Here is an 18,913-nt window from a genome sequence, read left to right on the forward strand (position 1 = left end):
GCCACAGTAACTTATGTGAGGGTGCCATTCTATTTCTGGCTGCACACAGCTTCCCTGCCATCTTCCGTGCATCTCCGCTGAGGTGCTCAGCGCCCTTGCCGTTTTTGCTCCATGTAACCACAGTCGTTGCTGCAGAGGAAGTGAACATTGTAAAACCCTCCAGCAGACTGACATTGGTGCTGATTGTAGGAATGGCTATCATAAGCTTTAAGGAGTGGTGCTTATTTTCTTGCAGTTCCCCTCAAATGATGCTGAAACCTAGCTTTCACTGCCTTGTCTGGGTGTTAGAATTGGTGGCATTTGCCTATCTCAGCTCTCCTGACCAGTGTTGGTTGTAGTTGGTTATGAGCCTAGGGGACACTGTTGGCCCTCTGCTTTGAGCCATTTGGTCTCCCCCCCCCCACCCCCCTGCACCACTGAACACTCCTGGCCGTTTCCAGCAGCATCTTACTTCTGAGATGGGGTGAGATTTCTTGCGTGAACGTGAGCTGAGCCCAAACTTTGCCACACACGCTTTTTAATGTCTTGGGAAGAGAGCCTGTCCTTTCCCATGTGTAGAAAGCATGTGATAATATGCCCTCACTGGATGTTGGGGTAATTCGCTGGGGTGGCATGCTGAAAGGGCACAAAGCTGGCACCAAGGGAGCAGTGACTGTTTCATTTTGCCATGTTGCTGCCCTCGGCTAGGTTGTTTCACCTGCCGACACAGCTGTTGCCGTGCGGATGAAAGGCTGTCTTCATGGAAATGTCTGGTAGAGATCCTGGTGTGTAAGAGGGCATTTCTTCCCATCTCCTTCTAACCCCATGGCATAGAACATGCTACTTACTAGGAAAACACCATCTGCTCCACAGTTCCATCAAACTATTAAAGTACTTTTCCTTTTTTGTCTTGTCATAGAAACAACCAGTGGGCAATTTCTATACACTCATTTGTAAAGAGTTTCCTGTTCCTTATTTTAGCCGTTTCTGTAAAAATGACTGAGTGCGGCAACCGTTTCTTCACCAGCCCTTCCTGAGCTCCCCCTGTGTGCCCCTCACCCTGTTTCAGGTCGTTTTGCTGCCTGTGTCAGTACCGCTCATTAGGTCTTTGAGGACGCACCCCCGACTCTGGCCATCTGCCTCTTCCGTCACAGTGTAACCTGGGTTCACAGTTGTCTGTGTAGACTGACAAATGATGTCGAAGCTCCTGGCTAGTTCACCATTTCATTCATACTTTATTAATTTATTCAGTGACCATTTGTTGAATATCTGCTGTATTCCAGATGTTCTTAGTGCCAGCAACACAAAATGGGATGGCCACAGGGCTGTAGCCCTCAGGGCTCACAGGGGAGTTAGCTGGCTCCCAGGTGAATGTAGGAGATGGGGAGGTGCCCTGTTGGGACATGGGTCAGTTCCAGTGGAGGCACCAGTGATGATGCATGTGGCCTGGATGAGGAGAGGACATCGGCTCATTCTGAATTAGATTAGGTCAGATTCTTACTCTTCCTTTGGAGGTGCCTCACTGTGGAATCACAGACACTCAAAGGAAGCTAAGGGAGTCACAGTACAACCCTCTTCTATTGGTTCTGTAGACTTTGATGGTGTAGCATGGTTGTATGGAGATGTATTTCTCTCTGTAAGAGCCATTCCTGCTCAGCTGGTGGTAGCTGAGACAAGGAATACCAGTGTGTTTTGGATGTTTAGTGTTAGCCTGTAGTGATGTGGGGCATGGGTGAGTGAACCCTCACTTGCTTTGGTGCGGTTCTTTTTTATGAGAGAAAAGAGAATTGGCATACCAGGGCCTTAGCCACTGAAAATGAACTCCAAACGTGTGTACCACCTAGTGCATCTGGCTTTATGTAGGTACTGGGGAATAGAACTTGGGTGCTTGGACTTTGCAGGCAAGTGACTTAACCACTAAGCCATCTCTCCAGCCCCAGCTGTTATTTTTTTTAATTTTTAATTTTTTTCTGGCTAACGTTGGTCCTGGAGAATCGAGCCTCAAACTGGGGTCCTTAGGCTTCACAGGCAAGCACTTAACCACTAAGCCATCTCTCCAGCTCCTCAGCTGTTATGTTCAATATGCAGATTCTAAAACCAAAAGGCCCCATCATCCTGGCACTTGGAAATCCGAGGCAGGATTGCTCTAAATTGGAGGCCACACTAGGCTACATAGTGATTTCCAGGTTAGTCTGCCTACAGTGTGACATTCTGTCTCCAAAAAATAAATATAGCAAACAAATAAAGCAAATTGACCTATCCCAATGGAGTCACTTAATGCTAAACTCATTATCTGCCCTTAAGAAAAGCTGAGAAATCTAGTCTCTTGTTCCCTGTGGCATGATGTTCGACTAGAAACCAGGACTCCATAGTTAAGGAGAAGGGAGAGTGGAGGTTGGGACAGGCAGCGAGCTGTCTCCAAGGCCAGATGGAGCCTGCAGTAGATAAGGGCGAAACCCCGTGCCCCTGAGGGGTGAAGCAGTCAGGGTTGAAGGTCACTGGTACAAGTGCCAGGAGTGCTGGGAGTGATGGGGAACGGCAGCAAGGTGGGTCTGAGGGGACTCATCACGTCAAGTGTTAGGGTTGGTTCGGTAGCTTCAGTAGAGAAAGGTGGTTGACACAGATGGAATTTCTGTGTCTCTGCCTCCTGATTGTATGAATGATGCCCAAACATATAATATTTGGGCCCTGTTTACTTCTTTAAACGTCATTCTTCCTCTTCTTCCTCCTCACACAAAGTAGTTTGGAAAGGGCAAGAGAAATGCCTCAGTGGTTAAAAGTATTTGCTTCACAAGTCTTCTGACTGGGGCTTAGGTCCCCAGGCACCCTCATAAAGCCAGATGCAAAGTGACACATGGCGTCTGTATTCCTAAAATGGAAAAAAATAAAAAAAGTTTGTGAGCCAGCTAGTCTTGCCTTCTCTTCCCTGAAACAAAAACAGTAAGAGACATCCTGTCTCCAAAAAGGGGGAAGGAGAGAACCCCAAGGTTGGCTTCTGACCTCATTTAATTGGCATTGCTTGATTTTTGGCCTCCCATACCATCCATCCATCTATCTAATCTATCTATCTATCTATCTAATTTATTTATTTATTTATTTTAGATGGTGTGGGCTAGAGAAATGGCTCAGTGATTAAGTTGCTTGCTTGTGATGCCCGAGGACCTAGGTTCCATTCCCCAGTACCCACATAAGCCAGATGCACAGGGTGGCACATGCATCTGGAGTTTGTTTGTGGTGGTTAGAGGCCCTAATGTGCCCATTCTTTCCCTCCCTCTCTCTGTCTCTCATAAATAAGTAAAGTTTAAAATTTAAAAAAAAATAGTTTTTGCCCAGTCAGTAGAGTGGATGTGTAGATGTGAGTTGGGAGCATGTTGGCCTTTGTAGACTCTGAAAAATTACCTCTTCTGGCCAAAGCAAAGGTGCCCCACTCCAGCCTTCATTGATAGTGATCGCTATGTGCAGGGCTTTACTTTCAGATGACTTCCTGTGACACTGAATTAATGCTTTGCTGGCCACCTGCCAGTGTCAGAGTGCACTTTGACATGCATATAAATAAGGGAAGCCAGCAGTCTCCAGGGCTGTCCTGAAGTGGAGAGAGCAGAGCAAGGGATGATGTCTCTGGGGAAGGTGGCATCTTCTGCAGACAGGCTGTCCTTGCCTTGGAGGATTCATTCTCCCCTCTAAACACTGTTAAAATAGTTCAAGCTCGTGGTGGAAAGCCATGAGCTTTTTAAAGATTATGCCAAATGTAGGCACTGTTTATGGTAAAAATTCATACGCTTTGACTCTTCTGGAGCTGTAAGTTTAGTCGGAGAAGTTAAAGTCTGGCTGAAACCCCTGTTCTGGGAAGAGGTTGATTATGCGCTCTGCCAGCAGTGTTCCCATTTCCAGCTGCAGCTCCCTGGTTTGGAAATCTAACTGTAATTCAGGAGTACCACCGGGCTAGTAGTGGTCCGTGACTCTCCTGATGACCCTACAGTAAGTTTGCATGATGGTATCACTTTCAAACACCCCCTCTGCCTGGACCCATTATTGCAAAGCAAAGTGATGATTTCCTTTCTAAGGCTGGAGATTGGGAAGGAGAACAGAATTCATGTTATGATCTCTATTGAGAATGAGGAGAGTAAAGATGGGGAAGGAAGTGATGCTTTAAAAAGCACTGCACAGTTACTATGGGTAAGACAGAATACAATTTGCGGGAATCCTACCACATATACTTAAAATATTTTGCTCATGTCCTTGCTGTGGTTTTTACCCACTCAGTCCTTCAGCCCACCTCCCTGCCCCCAGCGCTCCTCCAAAACTAAATTGGGGAGGCTGTGGGCATTTGGTTTTACTTGTGGTTCTTCCATGAGAAACTACTAAGAAACTCAGAGGGAAGAAAGATTAAAAACCAGCAGTTCCTTGCTGCTCACCAAGTGAACTTTGCATAAGCAGGACTGTGACTGTGCTTGCTGCTCTGCTCCTTGCCTTCCCTGGCTGTCATTGCTGTGGGTGGGAGAGCCCTCTGCAGGCATCTGCTGCCTTTCTCTGGTGCTCTTGATCTCGCTCCATTGAGCAGCAAGGCCAGATCCAGTACTGTGGGGCGTGGCTGAAAGGCAACACAAGCCAGCAACTGTGTTCATACGGAGTCAGCATTGAGAATTTGTCTGTTCGTCTGTCCTTCCTTCCTTCCTCCTTCCTTCTTTCCTTTCTCTCTCTCTCTCTCCTTCCTTCCTTGCTTTCCTTTCTGTCTCTCCTTCCTTCCTTCTCTCATCATTTCTTTCTTGGTTTTGTGAGGTAGGGTCTCACTCCAGTTCAGGCTGACCTGGAATTCACTGTGTAGTCTTAGGGTGGCTTTGAACTCACAGGGGATCCTCCTACATCTGCCTCCAAGTGCTGAGATTAAAGGCGCTTGCCACCATACCTGGCCCCAAGAATTTGCGTTTCTGATAAGCAGCCAGGGGCGCCAGTGCTGCTGCTTCAGCGCCGCCCTCTGAAGACTGTGACATGAGCAAAGCCAAGTCTAGGAGAGCTGTCCCAGCGGCGTGACAGTCACCGGAAACTGCGGAAGGTCATGTGGAATTGACTGAGAGTCTGGACATGGCTCAGAGCTGCGTGTGGTGTGTGTGGAGGGAATACAGCACGGTTCCATGGGAAGGACCCTCCTCTCAAGTTCTGATGTGTTCTGACGGTTGGGGACCCTTGACTGTCACTGATCCCCTATGAGTTTTTGTTTTCATTAACTTGGTGTTTTTGGCACAGGCCTGCACACCTGCTTTTCTAACTTAAATCAGAAAGTCTTTCTTAGATGGTGCCAAAACCTATAGCTGTCACGAGGAGGTAATGAGCCCCCTACCTTTGTTTTCAGCACCCAGCTTCAACAGTGACTAACTTACTGCCTCCCTAATTTCATGAGTACCCCCCACCCTTCCTAGCTTGTCCCCACTGGTGCAAAACAAGTCTCAGGTGTTCCATTAAATTGGTAGAAATTCAGTGTGTATCACCAAAAAGTCAAGCTCTTAAAAATAACCACGGTGGGGCTGGAGGGATGGCTTAGCCTTTAAGGCGTTTGCCTGCAAAGCCAAAGAACCTCAGTTTGATTCCCCAGGACCCACGTAAGCCAGATGCACAAGGTGGCACGTGCATCTGGAATTCATTTATTTGCAGTGCTTTGGGAGCCCTGGCGCACCCATTGTCTCTCTCTCTTATTCTGCCTCTTTCCCTCTCTCAAATAAATAAAATATTTAAAAATAACCACAACATTACCACTTTTAAAAATTAAGAGTAATTTCTTATATCATGAAATATTCATTGTTTAGATTTCCCCAGTGGTTTCACCAAGACCCAAAGAAAACACAGTAGTTTTGCTTAATGCATCTCTTTAAGTCTCTGCATCTCCTTTTCCCTAAGAATTAGTTAAAGGCTGCATACCAAGACTCGTTTTCATGGGAGAATCTCCGTTCAGACACACGTTGTGCTAGGGCAGGGCTGTTGCTTTGACAGTGCAACAATATGCTGTTTCAGAAAGGAGCTTTATGAACTTGTGTTCTAGTCCCTGGGGCCACGAGAGAGGAGGTGACTTTTTAAGGCCACACATTGACTAAATGTATAGAGTTACCCATTGGTAGCATTTGACCAGCCTAGAGGTGACTCCAGTAATAAATACCTGTTTTTATCAAGGAAAAGGGCAGTTCTTTTCCCACAGAGACTGAAAGGGCCTGACCTTATTCAGAACCCCAGAGGTCAGTGGATTGGCCTCCTTAAGCCACCTGTACTTGAGACATGCAATTGGAAGGGTAAGCCATTTTGTCAGGTGGATTGCCTTGCTGTTCACATCTCAGAACACTGACAAGATAACAACAATCTTTAGACATGTGAGAAGAGAAGTCTGCATGTCTGTCCTTCAGCTTACAAGAGCATAAACCTGGGCTGCCAGGTTCTCTTCCCGGTCAAGGCATAGGAAGCAGGTGGGGCAAGAGTCTCCTGTCTGTGTTCATCTTGGCTGTGCTACCTGGTCTTCTTCATGAGTTTCAGTCTCTGCACAGGAGAACGAAGGGTCAGCCAGCCAGCTGTGGTTTAAGATTGAGATCTTGGACCACTTGCAGAGGTCTGTGGCCTCACACAAGTTGTCTAATCTCTGAATCAGTCTGAAGTGTAAAGTTAGAGAACTGGAGGAACTTTATCTATGTACTGCAAGAAATGAGGTAAAATTCGCTGGTAGGGTAGATCTTATGGTATAGATAGTCTGTTTCCATAATTCTCATTCTGTGGCCCCATGCTTTTTTATTTTAAATAACATATTCAGTTTAGAGGTAAAAATTAAAACTGAAAAGTGGCTATGAGCTCGAGTATTTGTTTTTATTGTGATTTTCAGTAAAAGTGAGAAATTATGTTGCCAGCCACAAGGAAGGGATGGCACATTTGCTGGCTGGAGTCACCCTGTAAGTAGCACCACGCTTCTCGGCGTGAGTTCTTGAAGCATGCATGCAATACAACCAAAGAAAAAGGATGCAGAGGCCAACTAGATCATCCTTGGTACTGTTCAGGCGTGTTCTGGATGGCTTGACTTCTGTATACAGGGAGTAGATTGCTAATGCTGAGCTCCAGGGCTGAAACACTTGTACTGAGGAGCAGAGCACAAGGTGAGCAGTCTACTCCCCAAAGCAAGGTTCAAGGACAGCTGGCCTCTGCCCTTCCTATGGCTGCTTCTGCCCACGTGTCCCAGTGACTTTTCCTCCCCTAGGACTAAGTGACTGACGGTAACAGGAGAAAGACATGAGGGTCACACCATGTAGCACGGCCACATGAGGGAGACACCTGGCTAAGGTGACCCAGAAGCATTCCACATGGCATTGCGCATATAAAAATACATCTTGTCTCCCTATAAGGTGTTTATGGCCGGCATTCTTTTTTTTTTTTTTTTTTTCCAAGGTAAGGTTTCACTCTAGCCCAGGCTGACCTGGAATTCACTATGTAGTCTCAGGGTAGCCTTGAACTCACTGTGATCCTCCCACCTCTGCCTCCCAAGTGCTGGGATTAAAGGCGTGAGCCACCACGCCCGGCTACGTTTGGCATTGTGCCAAATGCTGAGGAAAGCTAACACGGCAAAATTAAGCAAATATCCATTGTCTACACAGGTCCTATAAATGAGGAGAGTCATGCCACTTAATTCTGTTCAAGCTCTGATGACATGTTCAGTTGTTCTGCTCTGTAAATCTGATAACATGTCTTCAGGAGGATGGTTGGCATCGGTCCATGGTTGAGGAAAACCCACACCCCAGCAAGAGAGGCAGCCAGCAGGGGTGCTCTGTGCTCACCTGTGCCGTCCTGTCAGCCTCGTCGGTGAGTACCTGGTTGTGAACCCAGCTCTGTGGTGTGGGCACCGTGCTCACATCTGACTGATGGCCATATCCAGTGCCAGGTGTTTTTGTGTGTTGATGTGTTCGCCCCATCTGCGCCGTGGTGTGTTAGAGAGACCTGCGTAAACTGCAGCCTGTCTTTACAAGATACTGTTTTTCTGCCCTTTAGCCGTCTCACCGTGTTTGCAGGGGACTTCTTAGAACGTGGTAAATTAAGGCAACCTTTATGTCTCGGTACTAGGCAGATCCTTAATGCAGAGGGTGCTGGCCGTCAAAGGAAGGGAAGACTTACTTGGAGAAGTGCAGGAGGCATTCATTCTTTGTAACCCAAAATTCAACCCCATCTTTCATTCACTAGTGGTGGTTAAGCATGTCGGGAAATACGGCTGTGTTTGGAGGCGTGTTTTCTCTCCTCAGAGGTACTGCTGGTGTCTAAGGCAGAAGGAGCAGTAGCTGCAGATGTCCTGCAGCACGGGTGTTGCTGCATTGGTGTCTTTACAGTGAATGGTTAGAGTTCACTTAGAATTTAATTCAGTGCCTAGCAAAAATGTGCTTGTCTATGCATGTTCCAGACTGAATTTAGATCTCTCTATCTTTAGAGGGAGTACAGTGCGCATCATTGTGGTTCACATTTAAATTACCTTTGTTTTGATAATCTGCATTGTTATCTGGAGCTGTTTTGGTTTGGTTATAAAAGTTTTAATCCCCTGGTATAGTAGTGGCACCTAAGTTATGAGAGTAATCAGCTGCTCTTTGGGCATGAGGCCTACTCATGGTACTGAGAACCAAGCCAGAGCCTATGGCTTGGAAGGTTCTAGACCCTAGAGGGAAGGTTCCACTGTTCTTTGGCTAAATGAAGAGGTTATACCTATCAAAAAGCCTTCTGAATGTGTACATCTATCCCTTTTGGTCAGTGATGCTCTCACTCTTGGTTAGAGTTTTATCGTTGGTGGCAAATACCAGAGAGACCCAAGACCCATCAAAATGACAAGAGAAAGTCAAGTTCTGGCACTGGGCAAGTCATCTCTGTCAAACCCACCGGAGCTCAGGACATGCTGCAGATGAAGTAGTGACTAAATCTGAGGTTGTTCTCACTGCTGCCCTGAGAACCTTCTCTATGGAGATGGTGGTAGATGCTGAAGAGACTCAAAACTCATTAAAGCAGAAAATCAGAGGCTACAAGAGATGAACACTAAAGGACAAGGCTCCGGGAACATCAGGGGAAATGGGATGGAAGAATGTAAGAGCCACAGGATGGGAAGGTGCGCCCTGAGACATCCTCTCACAAACTGACTGGTGCGTTCATGGCCCCACAGTGATTGCTGCTTCCCTACTGAGGAGGTCTTAGCAGAGTGGGGGGTGGGTACAAAGGAGGACAGCCTGATAGGAACATGACCAGTTTCCATCATGTTCATATATTCAAGTCCTCAGTAGAACATACTTCAAAAGATAGAGTTTAATCATCCAGCTTGGTTTATGATGCCTAACAGCTTCACTTTCTGCCATTGTAAGAAACACATACTGCTTATTTTGTCTTTCAAAAATAATGGTTTACCAAGTGTAAAAATCCATACGCATTAAGAAATGACCAGGAAGAAAGAATGCAGTCTGTTCATACCTCCTCTGTCCCTCTCCAGGCTGACTGGAGCTCACAGTTTCCCCAAGTGCTGGCATTCCTTGCAGGCATGCACCGCCACGCTTGGCTGACCATTTGACTTCTCACTTTCCCTATAGCTTTTAAATTTTCCACCTGTGTTTCTGTCTTTTTCTAGTTTTATAAAGTGTGGCCACCAGACCTAGGTTTAAATTTTTATGTATATATATTCATAGATTGTGTGTGTGTGTGTGTGTGTAAATGTGGGGAGGAGATGGGTAATAAAACCAGAAAGGGGATTATGAGAAGGGAGAAAAAGGAAGGAAGAAGAGAGTACAATACACGTCACATGGAAGCAGAAGGTGTGGAATTGTTTGGGATGGGGTATGGAGTAGGATGAATTAGAAAAACTATATTTGAAAATGTATATTTATTGAAAAATATGTATAAAATGCCATGTTGAAGCCCATTATTATTTTGTATACTACCTTCAGAAATTAATTTAAAAAGCTAAATATATGAGCAGTTAAAAAATAAATTTAAGATTATTTAGTAATGGCCATCGGGGAAACAAGTTGAAAATGGTGCAGCACACAGGAAAGAGACCATTCATTCCTTCTTGTTGCTGGCATGTTTGCATGCCAGTGTGGGTACATGGCGTATTCATTTGTTTTAGGGGAGGAGAGAGAATGAGAACGGACATGTCAGGGCCTGTAGCTGTTGCAAACAAACTCTAGAGACTTGCGCCACCTTGTGCATCTGGCTTATGTGGATACTGAGGAATGGAACCTGGGTCCTTAGGCTTTGCAGGCAAGTGCCTTAACTGCTAAGCCATCTCTCCAGCCCTTAATTATTATTATTACTACTATATTATATTACTTATTTATTTTTTTTGTCCAGGCAGACTAAATTCACTATGTAGTCTCAGACTGGCCTCAAAATCACAGTGGTCCTCCTATCTGAGCCTCCCAAATGCTGGTATTAAAGGTGTGCAATGATGCCTGGCCTCTGTCTTATATTTTTAATTTATTTTTTAATGACAACTTCCATGATTATAGGCAATAACCCATGGTAATTCCCTCCCTCCCCCTGCTTTCCCCTTTGCAACTCTACTCTCCATCATGTTTTCCCCTCTCAACTAGTCTCTTATTACGATGTCATCATCTTTTCCTCCTCTTACGTTGTTCTTGTATAGGTAGTGCCGGGCAGGGTTTCTCACCGACCCCAGAGCTTAACAGTTAGGCTAGACTAGCTAGCTAGTGCGTGCCGGGATGCTGCTGCCTCCGCCTTCTCGGTGCTGTGATTACGCTTGCACACTGTGATGCCCGGCCTTGACGTGGCGCTGGAGATCGGAATTCTGGTCCTTGTGTCTTGGGCAGCCAGAACTCCACCTGCTCAGTATCTCCTCACCCCCAAATGAGCATTTCAACATGCCTCAAGACCCCCCCACTCAGATCAACACACCTAGCTCTCTACTTGCACGTGAGAACAGGGCACAGACCTCATTGTCCGGGCCCGTGACTCATTCCCTGGCAGACAGTTTTACCAGTCTTCCTAGACGTGACTTTCCAGGACTTTTCCCCCCAGTAGCAGCTCTTCGGTGAGCCTAACTAGTAAGTCTAGCAGAGAACCTCAAGGAAAGCTCCCCACTTCCTGATTCTGGCCTAGGTTGGCCTTTCACCCCAGCTCCATGGCACATTCTCTAGCGAAGTACAGACCACAGCGCTGCAGCTGGGGGCGCCCTTTCGGTTACGGTGGCGCGGCAGGCGCGGGGCGATGGGGCTAGTTCCACAGTGAGACGCTGCCAGACTCCTGTCCAGTCTGGGCAGAACCTACACTACGCCTTTTTACTGGTGTGTCGTAATGCTATGTAGGGACATTTTTAGAGGCTCTTTTGCTTTTAAATTAAGTATGTGACTTAGTGATGGAATCTATAAATAGTGTGACCCATTTTTAACTATATTGCTGGTATGTTTTCAGCAGGATTTTGTGGTTTGGCTAATGAAATCTTTTCAGAGATGATCCTCTGAGCCTTCTGTCTAGTTAATATCTCTACTGTGGCCTTTATGACTTAATTGCCTTTGTGGTTAATCACTTCATAACACATCCATCACCATGAAGCTTACACACTTCACCCGTCTGTCCTGCTATCTACTGGATGACTCCTGGGGTCAAGGAGAGGTTGGGAGGTGGTTTTATGTTGTTACAGATAAGTGATGTGGCTAATCTGTCGTGTTTGATTTAAAAAGTCCTCTTAATTTTAATTAATGTGTTGAAGCTCCTTCCCCCTGACAATTCTCTGTTCTGTAGTACCATCACCTGAGCCCGTAGCAAGTCATTCTGTCATTTGTAGAGAACTGAAGTGCATTACGAGGTCTTGTCGTTGAATCGGCTCAGCACCACCCCCGCTATGATAGATCCCAGGTTTTCCATCTTGCAGTCAGCTCAGCGGAGTCTCAGCTCCGCAAATTGGACGGCTGTGAGAGTACGGCCTAGAAGAGAGCTTAGGTTTCATTCTTGAGCATTAACGCTAGGATTATCCTTCTGTCAGGCTCCTACAAATATCTGAAGGCCATGCTGAGTTTGGGCTGCTGAGAGATTTTCAACTAAACCTTGCAAGCTGGCTTGGTAACATCTTTTATGTTTGGTTATAAGGCTATGAGTTCATGGCCTGTGCTTAACTAGTATTAAATTTAGTTTTAGAGGAACCAAAACCAATACCCATCTTCCTGCTCATTATTTGACCTGCAATGCTTAATTTCCTACAAGTAGAGACTATGCCTCAGTATGCTTTTCTGTTTGCTTGTTTGTTTTGTTTTTTGAGGTACAGTCTCACTGCAGCCCAGGCTGACCTGGAATTCAGTCTGTACTCTCAGGGTGGCCTCGAACTTACGCTGATCCTCCTACCTCTGCCTCCTGAGTGCTGGGATTAAAGACGTGCGCCACCACCACCATGCCTGGTTTCAGTATGTTTTTTTTTTTCCTTTCTTTTTTTCAGTGTGCTTTTAAAATGCAGTATAAACACTTGAAGGTTACCAAATGCACAGCCCCACTGCCTAGCACCCTTACTCCTTACGCATATCAGGTGCTTCAGAACATGCTTGCTAAAGGAATGAGCTGTTAAAGTTCTGAGGTTCCCTCGCCACCTCTCACCTCTTCTTCATCTGCATGGGTTTGGTTAATCTTGGCAGAGTTAGCGTTCCAGTCTGGTCCTGTTCCTTGTGGCCACTTTACTCTTATTCCGTGCTCGCTCCTTGTTAGTGGAAGGCACTGAGGGGCTGGGGTTGTGTTTCATGCCTCTCAAAAGTCTTCGTGTTGACTGGGGAGTCGCTCTGTAGGTAAAGTGCTTGCATGGACCTGAGTTCAAGCATCAGAGCTCACAAAGGACAGAAAAAGCAGGAGTGGTGGGGCACACTTATAATTCCAGTCAGTTTAGAAAGGGGAAGAACTTGGGAGCCATAAATACCTGGTTTCTGATTCCAGTACCCCTTTGCTCTCTTGTGACTTCACAGAGCCTTTTGGTTTCATATCATGGGAAATCAGAACATGGGAGCTGCCAGCTAGAGGTGGTTAACTTGGTTCCTCCTGTGGAAGCTCAGATGAGAGGAGGGAGAGGTTACCTGTAGGGTGTGGAGAGAAAGAGAGAATAACTAGGTGGGCAGCAGGCACGATTTACCGTCTTAGTTCTAGGGCTAACCGGCACAGACAGGAGGAGACCGCTCTGGTGTACTTGGCATGCGGAGCTTGGACTTAAATCTCAGCCTATCAGTAGAGTTGCTGTGTGCCATAGGTCAACAGCTTCCATTTGGGGACTCTGTTTTGTTTTGTTTTGTTTTCCTTTTGTGCCACATGATCGTATAAAATTTTTGACTTGGAGTTAAATATTACTTCTTTAAAACTCATCTAATCATTATTCTAGAGGTGTTGAGTACTTAGTATCTGAGACTGGTTGTAAGTACTAGGGAGAGAGACTGCTCAGAGGCTGACCTGGGTGCAGTGAACCACAGCTCTTGTTCCATTTGTCTCTTACTCTACTCAGAAAGACTTCAACTTGTTATAGGTAGAGAATAGCATCGAGGTAAAACCAGAGAGGTTAACTTATGTGGTGGCTGTATTGCGAGTTTCTGTGGTTCATTAGAATTTACTTGGAAGCACACCCTAAGTATATAAATCAAAAGGCTTCTCTTATCCTCCCATCTGCTAATTTAATCTTGTGAAAAAGCTGGTTTGCTCCCTTGGTGCCCTTAGGTTACTGACCTGTGTCTCCTCATCTCTAGAGTAAAAAGTTTGGGAAGAGAGAAAGAACCAGCTCTGCTCAGACCTTTGACCATGTGGATCTTCTGGGCTTTGTGCTAATGAGAATGGTTAAGGCTTTCCTTTTGCTTTTAGCTTAAAAAAAAAAAAAGAAGAAGAACATTTATCAAAGGCTAAAGGGATTGTCAATAAGGAGGGAGAGGGCATTAAGAAAGAATCCATTACCTAAGGAACTCCTTGAAGGGACTCGCTTATGGTGTACATTTATAATGACTTGCACAAAGAGAAGTCAGCCAGCCCCTTAGTGAGTGAACGACATGCCGAGTAATAATGCTGCGAAGGCTGACACCTGCTGCATGCGTCCTGCGCTAGCTTGCCTGCGGTATTGCCGAATTCTTCTCAAATGCTCCCAAGAACTCGCTAAGGTTGGTATTACTGTCTCCATTGTTCAGACTTAACTAGGTGAATTTCCTAGTTGAAGATCTCATAGTCATTTGGTGGCCAAGAGTAATTTAAGATCCAGGTATTTCTGATCAGAGGCCTAGTTATTGAACACATCCCATGGCTTGCCCCAGTGATGGTGGGGGCCTGCAAAGGATGTTGAGTTGTCTGGGGAGAAGTAATGATTAATGAAGGACCTGAATAACGCTCAGCTGGACCTGATGCCAGTATAACTGATCTCCTTTAATTCCTCACTTAAAATGACAATGGTTAAGTGATTGGTCATGTAAATGAATGGAACAGTGAGTGGATGAATGAATGCATCTTGTGAGTACCTAAAATGTGGCAGGGGTTGTCTAAATGTGATAGATAAAGCAATAAAAATAGACTAAGGAGTACATTCCTGGAACTTTTCGCGATGGGACCAGACAAGTAAGAAAACACATAAACAATACAGGATGAGAGGTCTGGTAAGCAAGTGAAGTGCAGTAAGGGAAGAATGGTGGAGGCGAGGCAGAGGGAAGGATGGCTGCTCCGTGATCAGGTACTTGAAAACTGTGGTGGAGTGGGCCCGCTAGGTATGAGGGCCAGCAGTGCAAAGGGCTGGCGGGCATGTTCAAGAAACAAGATCTTGTGGAGGAAGTAAGTGCAGTGTGGAATGAAGAAGAAGAAATTGGCTAGGTGTCAAGGCCAGGCCACAGAGGACCTGGGGAGCACCGTAAGATCTTTGTTTCGTAGTCTGAACAAATAGGGAGCCTTTGTTGTTTAGCTTGTAATTTCAAGTAAGGCAGACAACCTGATGGGATGGCACTTAACAGAGATCCCTCTGGCTGTCAGGGAGAACAGACTGCAAGGGCTTGGCGTGGGAGGACGCGGTCAGAAGGGCAGGCTTAGCTGGGGCGGCCATGCACTTGAAGACACACCTTATGCATGAAGCTGGAAACACCCACGGACGGGCGAACATTGAGAGCAAAGAGGTCAGTGTCCTACACAGAGGCCACTGACTGTGTGCCGGAGCAGGGCTGGCTGGTGAAGGTCAGCCTGGGTCTGGCCCCATTAGAAAGTGCTCTCTACTCGTTGTGAGATTTATGGATTAAAACTGTGTCGTCATCGTTCTTCTGATATGTTAGGACTGCCGTAGTGGATTAGAGAAGAGTGGGGGTGTTCCTGTGCTAGCGTGCTCTTGTCACGCTTTCAGATATGACTAGGGTTAGATATTTGTTTATATTTAGAACTGCAAATAATGTATGTGGTCTTTTCTAACCACTGCAACAAAGTATATTCTGGGATGGAGGGGTGGCTTAGCTGTTAAGGCGTTTGCCTAAAAAGCCAAAGGACCCAGGTTCGATCCCCCAGGACCCATGTTAGCCAGATGCACAAGGGGGCACACACATGTCTGAAATTCGTTTGCAGTGGCTGGAGGCCCTGGTGCGCCCATTCATTCTCTCTCTCCCTCTTTCTCTGCCAAATAAATAAGTAAATAAATATTTTTAAAAGTATATTCTAACCCATTCATTCTCTCTTTCTCTGCCAAATAAATAAATAAATATTTTTAAAGTGTATTCTTTTTTTTGTTTGTTGTTCTTGTTTTTTGTTTTTTGAGGTAGGGTCTCATTCTAGCCCAGGCTGACCTGGAACTCACTATATAGTCAGTCTCAGGGCGACCTCGAACTCATGGTGATTCTCCCACCTCTGCCTCCTGAGTGCTGGGATTAAAGGCGTGAGCCACCATGCCTGACTTAAAGTATATTCTAACAGTTGTACTACTTAAAAAAAATTTTTTTGCTTTTAGCAGAAGGACAGGGAGGAGCTGTATGTTTAATCAGTATTTCTCAATTGTGTGGTTGTTTTTTGTTCCCCCTTTCTGGGGTTATACTTGGGAATGTCTAGAAAAAGTTTCTTTTTCTGCTCAGAAACTTGAAAAAAAAAAAGTGGGTTTTTTGTAAGACAGTTTTAGACTTAGGGGGAAATCGAGTTGAAAGGACGAAATGCTCCCATGCCCCTGATTCCTCCCACATTGCTTCAGTGGTTTCTCATTACATTGGCTTTGTGTGTGACATTTCTGACAGTTAATGAGCCACTAGCTGTAGCTTGTGTTTAGCGTATGCTGACTGTCCATTCCATGTATTTTGACAAATGTGATGTCATTGAGCCTGTTTTCGTGTGTTAGTTCTCTGCCTTCATCTCTTCCCTCCTCATCCCCTAGCAGCTACTGATCACCTATGGCATCCATGCTCATAACAGACATACCACCATTGCACCAGTTGTCCATTTGGCATGGCCAGCCAGCTGTAAAGCTCGCAGGGTCCACTGCTCATTAACACTGTTGATGATATTAGACTTCAGCTGTGGTGGCTTAAATTTCTTGTAGTTTGGGATGGGAGGGAGGCCAGCCTCAGTGGTAGAATGCTTTCCTAGCATTCTTGAGCCCCTACTTTTGATCCCCAGCCCTGTAAGGACAAAAACCAAAACCCTATTGTTTCTTGTAATCCATTTCCTTCAGTAAAAGTGCTTTGAATACATATTTAGCCTTAGGGAATTTGTCATCTGCGTATTTTCTGGGTCCTACTGTCCTCTTGCTCTGTCCTGTGGTTATCTCGGGGGCTAGTGGTATATAGTCCTGGCGACTCAGCTCTCTCTAGCCCAGAACGCAAAGCCTCTTGGCTCCTGAGAGCCACCTTTTGATGATAGTGAGTGAAGCATTTTGCTCCCCTCTAGTCTGTCTTCGAGGCGTGGCCGCTGCTGCCTTTGGTCCTCTTCCTGTGGCTATCAGTGTAGCTGTCCATCCCACAGACAGCAGCTGATCTGGATAAAGAAATTGGTTGTTCTTTTCAGTGCCCATTAGCAGCCTGGCCTGTCGATCTGTTCTTCCTGTTTGCCATGAAGAGCAGCTGGCAGCATTGCTGTGAAAGCCAGCGTTTTTACTTGGAATTTTCTCTTCATATTTAGCATTTTCCCATCTCTCTCTACTCTTGAGATTGCCACTTACAGTGCCACATTCTATGTATGTGAATAATGAGCCTCATGACCCCCAAATAAACCACATACTCCTAAAATAGTTATTCTTTTATCAGCCTTGTCCATTTTCCATTATGTTTCTCTAACCTTAGTGAATTTTCTTATATGGATGGTACAATTTCTTTTCATTAGTTACATGGTGTTCTAAAACTTTGAGTGTTGTATGTGTCTGTGAATGTATGGCATATGTTATACCTTATGTTAGAGTATAGCCATAAATAGATTAACATGTTGACCTCTTACTTAGAATATCAATTCTTCATTTTCTTAAATATTTCACTTATTTATTAGAGAGAGGGACAGGGGAGAGGGAGAGAATGGGCATGCCAGGGACTCTAGCCATTGCAGACAAACTTCAGATGCATGTACCACCATGTGCATCTGGTGCTTGCCTGTAAAGCCAGAGGACCCAGGTTCAGTTCCCCAAGACTGATGTAAGCCATATGCACAAGGTGGCACATGCATCTGGAGTTGTTTGCAACAGATGGAAGTCCTGGCGTGCTCATTTTCTATCTGCTTCTCCCTCTCTCACACATAAATAATAAAATACTAAAAACTGTAAATGGTGTCTTTCCCCCTGTGGAGATTCTGTTACTCTAGAGGGACTTGTGGAGATAGCAGTGACTGTTCACTTTAACAGATGTTATTTAGTCAACAGCTTCACATTTAGAGCTAGCCATGTTGGGCGTATGATGGGGTACACAATATGCCTTCCTAGACAGCATCGTTCTCGAGCACACATTATATTCATCTTTTTGATGATGGAAATGTCTATAAATGCTACTGGATAACAAGAAAGAGTGTGTTGCAGTCAGGTTCGCATTGGTCACCTGACCAAGATCAGCTTGTGGGGGGGGATTTATTTTGTCTTAAAGACTTGAGGGGAAGCTCCATGATGGTAGGGAAAACGATGGCATGAGCAGAGGGTAGACATCACCCTCTGCCAACATCAGGTGGACAATAGCAATAGGAGAGTGTGTCAAACACTGGCAAGGAGAAACTGGCTACAACACCCTAACCATGCCCCTTCCTCCAGGAAGCATTAATCCCCAAATCTCCATCAGCTGGGAAGCTAGCATTCCGAAACCTACGTTTATGGGGGACACATGACTCAAACCACAGACAGTGATATGTGTGCTCCGTTTCCGTTGCTTCTGACACCTTACTCTCTGTTTGTGTGGACTGGTAGAAGCTCCATGTTCAATGCTCGTGTTGAAAGGAGAGATTTTCTCCAAGAGTGGGCTTTGGTCATGTCCCTTGATGGCAGATGGAGAAGGTAGCCGTAACAGCCACGCCTGCTGTTTGTAAGAGGGTCTAGATAAAGCAGGCGCTACCGCTGCTTGTCACGTCCCGTATTTATGCTTGCTCCCCATACGGTCGTCTGAACTAATGGGCTTTTTGGCATCATCTTCTTACGTGCATCAGAGAGAATGAATTTCTCCACTGAGAAGCTCTGTAATGGCTTTGTCAGACTGGGTTTTGATTTAGCCCCAGCCCTGCTTTCCTCACAGACAGACGCAGGACGGATGGGGAGCAGGCAGGGCCCCTGCTGGTCTCCCAGCGCAGCCAGGCCCTTTCTTAGAGCTGCTCACCGCCGTGACGGATGTTCTAGTGTGTCAGGGCCACACCAGAGGTGGAGGGTTACATGCTGCCTCCTCTCCCAGAACAGCCAAGGCAAAATCTCGAGGAGAGGGATGGAGGGAGCAGTGTGTCACAGCTCCAAGATGATTTCGTTGTACATCCCGAACGGAGAACTTACATGGTATGCTGACACCAGGTACACGAG

General features: G+C 45.8%; 1 protein-coding gene across 2 annotated transcripts in view; it reads left to right on the forward strand.

The window, feature by feature from the left end:
- Asap1 (ArfGAP with SH3 domain, ankyrin repeat and PH domain 1) overlaps nucleotides 1-18,913 on the forward strand; it is a 334,607-nt gene that overhangs the window by 133,761 nt on the left and 181,933 nt on the right. Inside the window, exon 4 of one of the 2 annotated variants that reach the window (XM_045143888.1) lies at nucleotides 7,599-7,666. The exons of the other annotated variant lie outside the window; for it this stretch is intronic. Coding sequence (XP_044999823.1) covers nucleotides 7,599-7,607 — 9 coding nt within the window. The 3' untranslated portion in view covers nucleotides 7,608-7,666. Of the gene's footprint in view, nucleotides 1-7,598; nucleotides 7,667-18,913 lie in introns of those variants that run through there. 2 annotated transcript variants of the gene reach the window in all.

This window comes from Jaculus jaculus, chromosome 2 (genome assembly GCF_020740685.1).
Source record: "Jaculus jaculus isolate mJacJac1 chromosome 2, mJacJac1.mat.Y.cur, whole genome shotgun sequence".
NCBI classification, from domain to species: Eukaryota; Metazoa; Chordata; class Mammalia; order Rodentia; family Dipodidae; genus Jaculus; species Jaculus jaculus.